The 12097-nt window shown below is 66.6% G+C and overlaps 1 protein-coding gene across 1 annotated transcript; it reads right to left on the bottom strand.

Annotated features, from left to right (window-relative positions):
• Positions 1 to 6292: 6292 nt before the first annotated feature.
• LOC142906814 (uncharacterized) lies at positions 6293 to 8425 on the bottom strand. The gene is made up of 2 exons (XM_076055366.1): positions 6583 to 8425; positions 6293 to 6315 (listed from the first exon to the last, which is right to left on the bottom strand). Exons 1-2 carry the CDS (start codon positions 8159 to 8161, stop codon positions 6293 to 6295), a joined length of 1602 nt encoding a protein of 533 aa, XP_075911481.1. The 5' UTR covers positions 8162 to 8425.
• Between the last annotated feature and the right edge of the window lie 3672 nt (positions 8426 to 12097).

Raw genomic sequence — 12097 nt, 5'->3', positions numbered from 1 at the left:
TCCCTCTTTCGTGTGCTAGACCGGTGCCGACTGGAACCCCCGTCGAATACAGGAGTTCCCCTGGACTGGTGTTTGGTGAGAGAGGCTGCCATTCCCTCTGCCTGGAGCTGGACTGGTTCCGTCTGGAATCTCTGTCGAATACAGGAGTTCGCCTGGACTGGTGTCTGGTGTGATAGGCTGCCATTCCCTCTGTCGGGAGCTGGACCGGTGCCGACTGGAACCTCCGTCAAATACAGGAGTTACCCTGGACTGGTGTCTGGTGTGAGAGGCTGTCATTCCCTCTGTCGGGAGCTGGACTGATGCCGTCTGGAACCTCTGTCGAATACAGGAGTTCGCCTGGACTGGTGTCTGTAGATAGGAGAGGCTGCCATTCCCTATGTCGAGAGGTAGACTGGTGCCGACTGGAACCCCTGTCGAATACAGGAGTTCGCCTGGACTGGTGTCTGTAGATAGGAGAGGCTGCCATTCCCTCTGTCGAGAGCTAGACTGGTGCCGACTGGAACCCCTGTTGAATACAGGAGTTCACCTGGACTGGGTTCTGGTGTGAGAGGCTGCCATTCCCTCGGTCGGGAGCTGGATCGGTGCCGTCTGGAACCCCCGTTGAATACAGGAGTTCGCCTGGACTGGGTTCTGGTGTGAGAGGCTGCCATTCCCTCTGTCGGGAGCTGGACCGGTGCCGACTGGAACCCCTGTCGAATACAGTAGTTACCCTGGACTGGTGTCTGTAGATAGGAGAGGCTGCCATTCCCTCTGTCTGGAGCTGGACTGGTGCCGACTGGAACCTCCGTTGAACATCCGTGTTCTGGTGGACTGGTTCTCGTACGTAGACAGTAGGGGCTTCCATTCCTTTGTCAGGAACTAGACTGGTGCCATCTGGAGTTTGCGAAATGCAGGAGGGCTCGTGAACTGGCTCTGATGTCTGTGGATAAAGAAAGTTCCGCCATTCCCTCTGTCGGGAGCTGGAATGTTGCCGCGTGGACCCCTGTTGAATGCAGGAATTCCCCTGGACTGGTTCTGATGTGTGTGGATACAGAGAGGTTCGCCATTCCTCTGTCGGGAGCTAAACCGGTGCTGTCTGGACGTCTGTTGAATATCGTGAGGGTCTGGTGTTGCACTGGTTCTGGCATCTGTGCGGGAGGGGAGAAGCTGACATTCTTCGGTCAGGAGGTGGACTTGTGTCTTCTGGACGTCTGTCGAATGCAGGAAGGCTCGTTGACTGGTTCTGTTGTTTATGGAGACTAGTGGCTGCCGTTTCTCTTTCGAAGCTCAACCGGTACCAGGAGGTCCGGTTGGACTGGATCTGGTGTGTTTATAAGAGAGGCCGCCACTCCTCTGTCAGGAGCTTGACCGGTACCGCCTGGATCTGCGTGTTTATACAGGAGGTCCGGTGGACTGGATCTGGTGTCTGTGTGTGTGGAGGAGAGGCTGCCGCTCCTCTTGTCAGGAGCTTGACCGGTACCGCCTGGATCTATGCGTTATACAGGAGGTCCGGTGGACTGGATCTGGTGTCTTGTGTGTGTTGAGGAGAGGCTTCCGCTACTCTGTCAGGAGCTGGACCGGTACCGCCTGGATCTGTGTTATACAGGAGGTCCAGTGAACTGGATCTGGTGTCTGTGTGTGTGGAGGAGAGGCTGCCGCTACTCTGTCAGGAGCTGGACCGGTACCGCCTGGATCTGCGTGTCTATACAGGAGGTCCGGTGGACTGGTTATGGTGTCTGTGTGTGTGGAGAGAGACTGCCGCTACTCTGTCAGGAGCTGGGTCGGTACCGCCTGGATCTCTGTGCATTACAAGGGATCTGGTGGACTGGATCTAGTGTGCGCGTAGAAGAGAGCTGGACTGGTGTATGCGAAGACATGCTTGCGGTGGTGGTGATGTTGTTATTATACAGACGTGCCCGTTTTGTTGATATAGCCGTACGATGTAGACGATGTCCACGATGGTTGTGCAGACAATGCCGTCTTCTTGATGTAGTTGATGTTAAATTTTGATTTAAAGCTTTCGTGACTGCAGTAATTCATATTCTTAGTTCTTTCGGTAAAGTCACGTTGAAGGGAAACAACAAAATAATAAGAATATAATATGTAGTTGATGTTGACGTCGCCTAGACATGCCCGTGCTGACGATGTGGATGTGGTTGATTTTCACGTCATCATCGATGATGATGATGATGTTGTTGTTGCCCAGACGTGCCCTTGCTGACGATGTGGATGTGGTTGATTTTCACGTCATCGTCGATGATGATGATGATGATGTTGTTGTTGTTGCCCAGACATGCCCTTGCTGACGATGTGGATGTGGTTGATTTTTGACGTCGTCGTCGATGATGACGATGATGATGATGATGTTGTTGTTGTTGCCCAGACGTGCCCTTGCTGACGATGTGGATGTGGTTGATTTTTGACGTCGTCGTCGATGATGACGATGATGACGATGTTGTTGTTGTTGTTGCCCAGACATGCCCTTGCTGACGATGTGGATGTGGTTGATTTTTGACGTCGTCGTCGATGATGACGATGATGACGATGATGACGATGTTGTTGTTGTTGCCCAGACATGCCCTTGCTGACGATGTGGATGTGGTTGATTTTCACGTCATCGTCGATGATGACGATGATGATGATGATGTTGTTGTTGTTGCCCAGACATGCCCTTGCTGACGATGTGGATGTGGTTGATTTTTGACGTCGTCGTCGATGATGATGACGATGATGACGATGTTGTTGTTGTTGTTGCCCAGACATGCCCGTGTTGATGTTGGAGCCCAGCTCCTCATCCACCCTCGGTCCAACATCGCCGGCTCCCCCGGCCGCCGCCACCGCCGCACCCCCTTCCCCGTCGCTCCTCATGACCCCCCGCAAGCGCGGCTGGCCCAAGGGGGTCAAAAGGGGACCTCCCGCCGGCGCCGCCGCCGCAGCCACGGGCAACGGAGCGGCGCCAACCCGTCGCGGTCCACCTCCTCGCGGACCGTGGCAGGAGGCGGGGCGGCTGCTGAGAGACGGGAGGAGGAGGAGGAAGAGGAGGAGGAGGAGGATGATGATGATGATGCGGATGAGGATGAGGAAGATGATGATGAGGAGGAGGATGACGAGGAGGAGGAGGAAGAGGAGAAGGAGGAGGAGAAGCCGAAGGAGCCCAATGAGGAGATAGAGACGGAGGGATGGAAAGAGCGGCTGGCGGAGAGGGTCCAGGCGAGCTCGAAGGAGAAGCGCAAGGCGGCGGAGAGGGTCCGGGAGGATGCGAGGAGCGGGAGGGGAGCGGCGGCGGCGGAAGGGCGGGGAGACGGGGCGGCAGAGCGGAGGGCGTCGGCGGAGAGAGGAGCCGCGGAGAAGATCGGCAGGAAGGGCGGTGCCCCGGTGCCGGTGGTGCCGGTGCCGCCGGCGGTGGCGGCGGCGAGAGACATGGAGAGGGCACCCGTGGTGGACGACGAGGAGGAGGAGGAGGAGGGGGGTGAGGAGGAGGAGGAGGAGGAGGAGGAGAGGGACGCGGGTAGAGCTGAGAGGGATGCGAGGAAAATCGGGAGAGACGAGGAGAGGGCCGAGACGGTGAGATCGGACCGAGAGCCGCCGGCGAGATCGGATTTAGAGCCGCCGGCGAGAGATCCGGCGAGATCGGATCGGGCCAAAGACCGGGCGCGGGGACCGGGGAGCGACGGGAAGGGCGGCGAGCGGGGCAAGGCGGCGACGGTGGACGGAGAGACGCGGCGGGGAACCGGAGCCCGGGACGGGAGCGTGGAGGGAAAGGCCGAGAGGGGGGGCGCGGAGAGAGCCGGAGGCGGGGACGAGGAGACGAGGAGGAGGAGGAGGATGAGGAGGATGGGGGGAGGAGGAGGAGGAGGAGGAGCGGGGGAGGGAGAGGAGGAGGAGGAGGGGGAGGAGGGGACGGACGCCGAGAGGAGGAGGGCGAAGAGAGCCAGGGGGGAGTGACGGAGGCGAAGCAGAGGGGAGGGCCGAGCGGAGGGACGCCGCGGTGGAACCGGGCGCGGAGGGGAGGGGCAAGGAGGGAGACGCCGGGGGGAGGGGCAAGGAGGGAGACGCCGGGGGGAGGGGCAAGGAGGTGGACGCCGGGGGGAGGGGCATGGAGGGAGACGCCGGGGGGAGGGGCAAGGAGGTGGACGCCGGGGGGAGGGGCAAGGAGGTGGACGCCGGGGGGAGGGGCAAGGAGGTGGACGCCGGGGGGAGGGGCAAGGAGGTGGACGCCGGGGGGAGGGGCAAGGAGGTGGACGCCGGGGGGAGGGGCAAGGAGGGAGACGCCGGGGGGAGGGGCAAGGAGGTGGACGCCGGGGGGAGGGGCAAGGAGGTGGACGCCGGGGGGAGGGGCAAGGAGGGAGACGCCGGGGGGAGGGGCAAGGAGGTGGACGCCGGGGGGAGGGGCAAGGAGGTGGACGCCGGGGGGAGGGGCAAGGAGGGAGACGCCGGGGGGAGGGGCAAGGAGGTGGACGCCGGGGGGAGGGGCAAGGAGGTGGACGCCGGGGGGAGGGGCAAGGAGGTGGACGCCGGGGGGAGGGGCAAGGAGGGAGACGCCGGGGGAGGGGCAAGGAGGTGGACGCCGGGGGGAGGGGCAAGGAGGTGGACGCCGGGGGGAGGGGCAAGGAGGTGGACGCCGGGGGAGGGGCAAGGAGGGAGACGCCGCGGTGGAGGGGCAAGGAGGGAGACGCCGGGGGGAGGGGCAAGGAGGTGGACGCCGGGGGGAGGGGCAAGGAGGGAGACGCCGGGGGGAGGGGCAAGGAGGTGGACGCCGGGGGGAGGGGCAAGGAGGTGGACGCCGGGGGGAGGGGCAAGGAGGTGGACGCCGGGGGGAGAGACGCCGCGGTGGAGGGGGCCAGGGGGGGAGACGCCGAGGGGAGGGGCAGGGGGGGAGGCGCCGCGGTGGTGGAGATGGACGCGGCGGGGGAGGGGGCCGAGGGGAGGGTCAGGGAGGAGGGCGTCGGAGACGCGGAGAAGGCGGCGGAGGTTTGAGAGGCTGAAGGGGAGGGCCGGGACCTGCGGGGAAAGCGGCGGCCCCCGACGGCGCCGGGAGGCCTCCGGCAGGAAGCGTCGGAGGCCGGCCGGGGACGGGAGGCCGGCCGAGCGGGCGGCCCGGCGGCCTCTGAGCGACTCTGAGCGCCGCTGCTGAGGCTGAGAAGAAGGAGGAGGAGGAGGAGGAGGAGGAGGAGGAGGAGGAGGAGGGGAGAAGGAGGAGGAGGAGGAGGAGGAGGAGGAGGGAGGAGGAGGAGGAGGAGGAGGAGGAAGGAGGAGGAGGAGGAGGAGGAGGAGGAGGAGGAGGAGGAGGAGGAGGAGGAAGGAGGAGGAGGAGGAGGAGGAGGAGGAGGAGGAGGAGGAGGAGGAGGAGGAGGAGGAGGAGGAGGAGGAGGAGGAGGAGGAGGAGGAGGAGGAGGAGGAGGAGGAGGAGGAGGGGGCGGAGACGAAGAGGCGAGCAGCAACGGAGCCCGGCGGGGTGCCGGGCCGCGGGAACGTCCCTCGGGACGCCCCCGGCGAGAATCCGGCGGTCGAGACGCCGGCGACGGAGGAGGGGAGGGGGGGCGAGGGGAGGAGGGAGGAGGAGGAGGAGGAGGAGGAGGAGGAGGAGGAGGAGGAGGAGGAGGAGGAGGCGGTGGAGGAGCCTCCTCGGCTCTCGCGTCCCCCGAGGCCGCAGGAGGAGACGCAGAGGAGGAGGACGAGGAGGAGGAGGAGGAGGAGGAGGAGCAGGATCCTGCGGTGGGGGGCAGGGCGGGACCGGAGGTGCCCGCGGCGGCGGTCGGCCGGCAGCAGCAGGTTGGAGGAGGAGGAGGAGGCGGAGGAGGAGGAGGAGGAGGAGGAGGCGGAGGAGGAGGAGGAGGAGGAGGAGGAGGAGGAGGAAGAGGAGGAGGAGGCGGAGGAGGAGGAGGAGGAGGAAGAGGAGGAGGAGGAGGAGGTGTCTGTGAAGGAAGCCGCGGCCTCGGGTTTTGACGACCCCTCGGCGGATGAAAGTGAAACCGGCGGCTCCGTCGGCTCCGTCGGCTCCGTCGGCTCCGTCGGCTCCGTCGGCTCCGTCGGCTCCGTCGGCTCCGTCGGCTCCGTCGGCTCCGCCGCCGCGTAGGCCCGGGAGGCAGGGGGTGCTGGCGGCGATCGCCGCCGCCGCCGCCGGCACCGCCACCGCGGCCGTTGAGAAGCAGCAGCGGCGCAGGAAGGATAAGCAGCAGCAGCAGCAGCCGGCGCCGGTGCCGGTGCCGGCGGCGGTGCCGGTGCCGTTCGGCGAGGGAGAGCACCCGACCGTTGGGGCGTGAGGTGGTCTGCGTGGAGCGCGACCCGGAGACGGAGCGGGCCGTCGAGTCGCTCAACCAGGAGGCTCGGGCCCGGCTCTCGGCCCGGGACGGCCACCACCTCCTCCTCCTCCTCCTCCTCCTCCTCCTCCACCAGCAGCAGCAGCTCCAGCACCAGCAGCAGCAGCTCCAGCAGCTGCAGCAGCAGCTGCAACTGCAGCACCTCCGTCACGTCGGCGACGATGCCCAAGGCGATCGCCGCCACCACCACCACCACCACCGCCGCCGCCACCACCACGAGGAGGAGGAGGAGGAGGAGGATGACGAAGACGAAGACGACGCCACCGAGGAGGCCGAGGGACACCAGGAGGAGGGACGACGGGGGTGGGGGAGGAGGAGGAGGAGGAGGAGGAGGAGGAGGAGGAGGAGGAGGAGGAGGAGGAGGAGGAGGAGGAGGAGGAGGAGGAGTTGGAGGGTGATGCAGAGGCGCCGGGGAGGAGGAGGGCGGCGGAGGGGGTCGCTCTCGCGGAAGCCGATTGCCCGTGTCCGACCGCACGTCCCAGCGGCGGAGTCGTCGGCGATGAGGAGGAGGACGACGAGGAGGAGGAGGATGAGGTGGACGAGGAGGAGGAGGAGGAGGATGAGTCCGGTGAAGCCGCCGCGGATGTGGAACGGCAACAGAAGCAGCGGCAGGGAGTGAGGGAGGAGCGGCGACAGGAAGTGAGGGAGGAGGAGCGGCGACAGGAAGTGAGGGAGGAGGAGCGGCGACAGGAAGTGAGGGAGGAGGAGCGGCGACAGGAAGTGAGGGAGGAGGAGCGGCGACAGGAAGTGAGGGAGGAGGAGCAGCGACAGGAAGTGAGGGAGGAGCGGCGACAGGAAGTGAGGGAGGAGGAGCGGCGACAGGAAGTGAGGGAGGAGGAGCGGCGACAGGAAGTGAGGGAGGAGGAGCGGCGACAGGAAGTGAGGGAGGAGGAGCGGCGACAGGAAGTGAGGGAGGAGGAGCGGCGACAGGAAGTGAGGGAGGAGGAGCGGCGACAGGAAGTGAGGGAGGAGGAGCGGCGACAGGAAGTGAGGGAGGAGCGGCGACAAGAAGTGAGGGAGGAGGAGCGGCGACAGGAAGTGAGGGAGGAGGAGCGACAGGAAGTGAGGGAGGAGCGGCGACAGGAAGTGAGGGAGGAGGAGCAGCGGCAGGAAGTGAGGGAGGAGCGGCGACAGGAAGTGAGGGAGGAGGAGCGGCGACAGGAAGTGAGGGAGGAGGAGCGGCGACAGGAAGTGAGGGAGGAGGAGCGGCGACAGGAAGTGAGGGAGGAGGAGCGGCGACAGGAAGTGAGGGAGGAGGAGCGGCGACAGGAAGTGAGGGAGGAGGAGCGGCGACAGGAAGTGAGGGAGGAGGAGCGGCGACAGGAAGTGAGGGAGGAGGAGCGGCGACAGGAAGTGAGGGAGGAGCGGCGACAGGAAGTGAGGGAGGAGGAGCGGCGACAGGAAGTGAGGGAGGAGGAGCGGCGACAGGAAGTGAGGGAGGAGGAGCGGCGACAGGAAGTGAGGGAGGAGGAGCGGCGACAGGAAGTGAGGGAGGAGGAGCGGCGACAGGAAGTGAGGGAGGAGGAGCGGCGACAGGAAGTGAGGGAGGAGGAGCGGCGACAGGAAGTGAGGGAGGAGGAGCGGCGACAGGAAGTGAGGGAGGAGGAGCGGCGACAGGAAGTGAGGGAGGAGGAGCGGCGACAGGAAGTGAGGGAGGAGGAGCGGCGACAGGAAGTGAGGGAGGAGGAGCAGCAGGAAGTGGAGGAGGAGGCCGATTTGGCGGCAGCGGCGGCTTCGCCGGAGACGGCCGAGGCCATCCGCCACCTGGAGCATAGCGAGCAGCACAGCCCCGTGGCTATCGGTGCGGTGCCCCACCACCACGACCACCACCACGACCACCACCACCACCATCTGATCCACATCAACGATGATGCGGAGGAGGAGGAGGAGGAGGACGAGGAGGAGGAGGAGGAGGAGCGGCGCGTCGGTGCTGGAGATGAGCGGCAGGAGGAGGAGGAGGAGGAGGATGATGAGGTGGACGAGGTGGATGAGGAGGAGGAGGAGGCCGGCCACTCGGGGGAGCTCCGGACGACGAGGGCGGTGGGGGCGGTGGCGGTGGAGGCGGTGACGGCGCCGGTGGTGGCGGGCGACCAATCTGCGGGAGAGGAGGAGGACGAGGAGGCGACGGTCGGCTCTCAGCCGCCCCACTCGCCTCTCCGTCGTCGTCCTCCTGAGGAGGAGGAGGAGGTGGAGATGGAGGAGGAGGATCCGCGGCCACAGGCGCCCGGAGCCGAGTTCGGAGCCCCGGAAGCCGAGTTCGGAGCTCCGGGAACGGAGTTCGGAGCTCCGGGAACGGAGTTCGGAGCTCCGGGAACGGAGTTCGGAGCTCCGGGAACGGAGTTCGGAGCTCCAGGGGCCGGGAACGCCACTGCGGAATGCCGGGCCCCGGAGGGCCCGACGGCGGAGGACGGGGGCCCCACCGCGGAGGGTCCCAGGGCGGAGGAGGAGAGCCCCACGGCGGAGGGTCCCCAGGTGGAGGTGGCGGCAGAGTTCCGGACCGAGATGGGATTTGCCGAATCCGCGCGGGGCCGTGGCCACGCCGTTCAATCGGAGTTCACTCCGACCCGCCCCAGCCAATCGGAGTTCACTCCGACCCGCCCCAGCCAATCGGAGTTCACTCCGACCCGCCCCAGCCAATCAGAGTTCACTCCGACCCGCCCCAGCCAATCGGAGTTCACTCCGACCCGCCCCAGCCAATCGGAGTTCACTCCGACCCGCCCCAGCCAATCAGAGTTCACTCCGACCCGCCCCAGCCAATCGGAGTTCACTCCGACCTGCCCCAGCCAATCAGAGTTCACTCCGACCCGCCCCAGCCAATCGGAGTTCACTCCGAACCGCGCCAGCCAATCAGAGTTCACACCGACCCATCCCAGCCAGTCAGAATTCACTCCCACCCATCCCAGCCAATCAGAGTTCACTCCGACCCAACCCAGCCAATCAGAGTTCACTCCCACTCACCACAGCCAATCAGAATTCACTCCGACCCACCCCAGCCAATCAGAGTTCACGCCCACTCACCGCAGCCAATCAGAATTCACTCCGACACACCCGAGCCAATCAGAGTTCACGCCCACTCACCGCAGCCAATCGGAGTTCACTCCGACACACCCTAGCCAATCGGAATTCACTCCCACTCATCGCAGCCAATCAGAGTTCACTCCGACACACCCCAGCCAATCAGAGTTCACGCCCACTCACCGCAGCCAATCAGAGTTCACTCCGACACACCCCAGCCAATCGGAGTTCACTCCCACTCACCACAGCCAATCAGAATTCACTCCGACCCGCCCCAGCCAATCGGAGTTCACCCCGACCCGCCCCAGCCAATCGGAATTCACCCCGACACACCCCAGCCAATCGGAATTCACCCCGACACACCCCAGCCAATCGGAGTTCACCCCGACACGCCCCGGCCAATCGGAGTTCAAGTACCTGGCGGCGCCGGCTCAGCGGCCCCGCCCCGAGTACCCCTCGCCCCCGTCGGCCGGCCGCCCCGACTGCCAGGCCGGCAGCGTCGGCGCCCTGCCGAGGCCCTCCCATCCCCACCGCCGGCGACTACCGCCGGTCCCCGGCGCTGGCCAGGCGGGAGGCCTTCCAGGCGCCGGCCAGCCGTCGGCGGCCAGCCGTCGGCGGCCCGCGTGCGGGCGGGCGGCGGCCCCTTCCCTGGCGGCCAGGCGACCCGCGGAGACTTTGGCCCTCCGTTGCCAAGCCTGCAGCAGCAGCAGCAGCAGCAGCTTCTGATGCAGCAGCAGCAGCAGCAGCAGCTGATGCAGCAGCAGCAGCAGCAGCAGCAGCAGCTTCTGATGCAGCAGCAGCAGCAGCAGCTTCTGATGCAGCAGCAGCAGCAGCAGCTGATGCAACAGCAGCAGCAGCAGCAGCAGCAGCTTCTGATGCAGCAGCAGCAGCAGCAGCTGATGCAGCAGCAGCAGCAGCAGCAGCTGATGCAACAGCAGCAGCAGCAGCAGCAGCAGCTTCTGATGCAGCAGCAGCAGCAGCAGCTGATGCAACAGCAGCAGCAGCAGCAGCAGCACAAGGCGATCCCTCGAGGCGGCGGCGGCGTCGACGACGTCCACGGCGATCCCTTTCACCGTCATCAAGTCCCGCTCGGGAACGTCGCCCGCCGGCGACTTCCTGCGGGCCCTCGGCAAGGCTCACGACCGCAGCCCCCGGCGGAGGCCCCGGACCGCCCGGTGAGCGGCGCAGCCCGCCGGGACACGCGGCCGGCGAGCCGCCGCCGCCGCCGCCGTCCTCGTCGTCGGTCGCCGCCGCTGCCGGCGCGGCGAGCCCCGTGCCCTCGGCGCACTCCCACGGTGGCGGCGGCTCGGGGCTGTCGAGCCCCGCGGGCTCGGCGCCCTCGTCGCTCCGCAGCCAATCGGTGCACTCGGCGAGCAGCCCGCCCCAGCCTCCTCCTCAGCCTCCTCAGCCTCCTCCTCAGCAGCCCCAGCAGCCCCAGCAGCCGCCCCTCCCGCCACCCGGCGCCGACCGCGGCGACGGCGTGGAGGCGAGCCCCGTCGTGTCGGACGCCTCGCAGCCGGTCGGCGACTCGGGCTTCAGCGACCTGGGCAGCATGGACAGCACCGGCGCCGGAGACTCGTACGAAGGCTCCGGCTCCGGTGGCGGCGGCGGTTCCTACGACGGTCCAAGCCTCCAGCAGCAGCAGCAGCAGCAGCAGCAGGGAGCGGTCGTCGGTGGCGGCAACGGCGGCAACGGCGGCAACAGCGGCAGCTGCTCCTACGGCCTTGCCCACCACCCGGACGCTGCCGCCGCCTGCAACCTCGTCCAGCTGCGGGCGGCTTCGGCCGCGCAGCAACAGCAGCAGCAGCAGCAGCGGCAGCAGCAGCAGCAGCGAAGCGGCGGGGCTTCCGCCGCTTCGGCCCGGGCAGCCCTACAACAGCAGCAGCAGCAGCAGCAGAGGGTTGGTTCACCAGCTACGTGTGGGCTGAAAGCACAGGGCGGTGGCGGTGGCGGTGGTGGCGGATACCGGAGAGTGAGCGGCGGCGGCGGCGGTGTTGGCATCCGCTCCCTCTGCATGGCCTCATTCGCTCAGCAGGGGCACAGCGCCGAGCTGCTGGGCCCCATCCCTCCGTCGCTGGGCTGCTCCACATCCTCCTCCGCGTCCTTGGCCTCCTCCTCATCCTCCTCGTCGTCTTCGTCCTCGCAGCAGCAGCAGCTCCAGCTCCAGCAGCAGCAGCAGCAGCTCCAGCTCCACCATCAGCAGCAGCAGCAGCAGCATCACCATCATCATCATCATCAGCAGCAGCAGCATCATCAGCACCACCACCACCAGCAGCACCACCACCACCAGCAGCAGCTGGCGGCCACCATGAGCCTCTACGAGCGCCTGGGCCAGGCCGACTCCGGCTTCGGGCCCGGCGCGGCCGCCATGGCCGCCGCCGTACAGGCGGCCGCCGTCCAGAACTCGGCCTCCTTCAGCCTCGCCCGCCTGCAGCAGCTCACCAACGGCCTGGTGGAGCACACCCTGGGGTACGGCGCTTCGCCCGCGACCCCGGGAGGAGGAGGAGGAGGCGGTGGTGGTGGTGGTGGTGGTGGGACCGCCGGAGGCTCGTCGTCCGGCGGAGGCGGCGGCCCTTCGTCGGCCTACGTCCAGGCAGGGCCCTCGGCGTCTCCCGGCTACGGCGGCGGCGGCGGCGGCGTTCTGTCGCACCTCCCCGCCGGCTCCACTCCTCCTCCTCCTCCTCCGCAGACTCCCCACGTGGCCTTGAGCCACCACCACCAGCAGCAGCAGCAGCAGCACCCTCACGCTCACCACCTCCACGCTCACCACGCTCACCACGCTC

Source organism: Petromyzon marinus, chromosome 71 (genome assembly GCF_048934315.1).
Source record: "Petromyzon marinus isolate PM22_M1 ecotype Great Lakes invasive population chromosome 71, UKy_Petmar_22M1.pri1.0, whole genome shotgun sequence".
Lineage (NCBI taxonomy): Eukaryota > Metazoa > Chordata > Hyperoartia > Petromyzontiformes > Petromyzontidae > Petromyzon > Petromyzon marinus.
The sequence above is the reverse complement of the archived record's forward strand: the minus strand, read 5'-3'. Positions and strand labels throughout refer to the sequence as shown.

Coding starts and splice junctions, on each gene's coding strand:
- LOC142906814 (XM_076055366.1), bottom strand. CDS start 8,161: ATGTGGATCAGATGGTGGTGGTGGTGGTCGTGGTGGTGGTCGTGGTGG. Junction 6,316..6,582: donor CCCCGTCGTCCCTCCTCCTG/GTGTCCCTCGGC, acceptor CCGGGCCGAGAG/CCGGGCCCGAGCCTCCTGGT.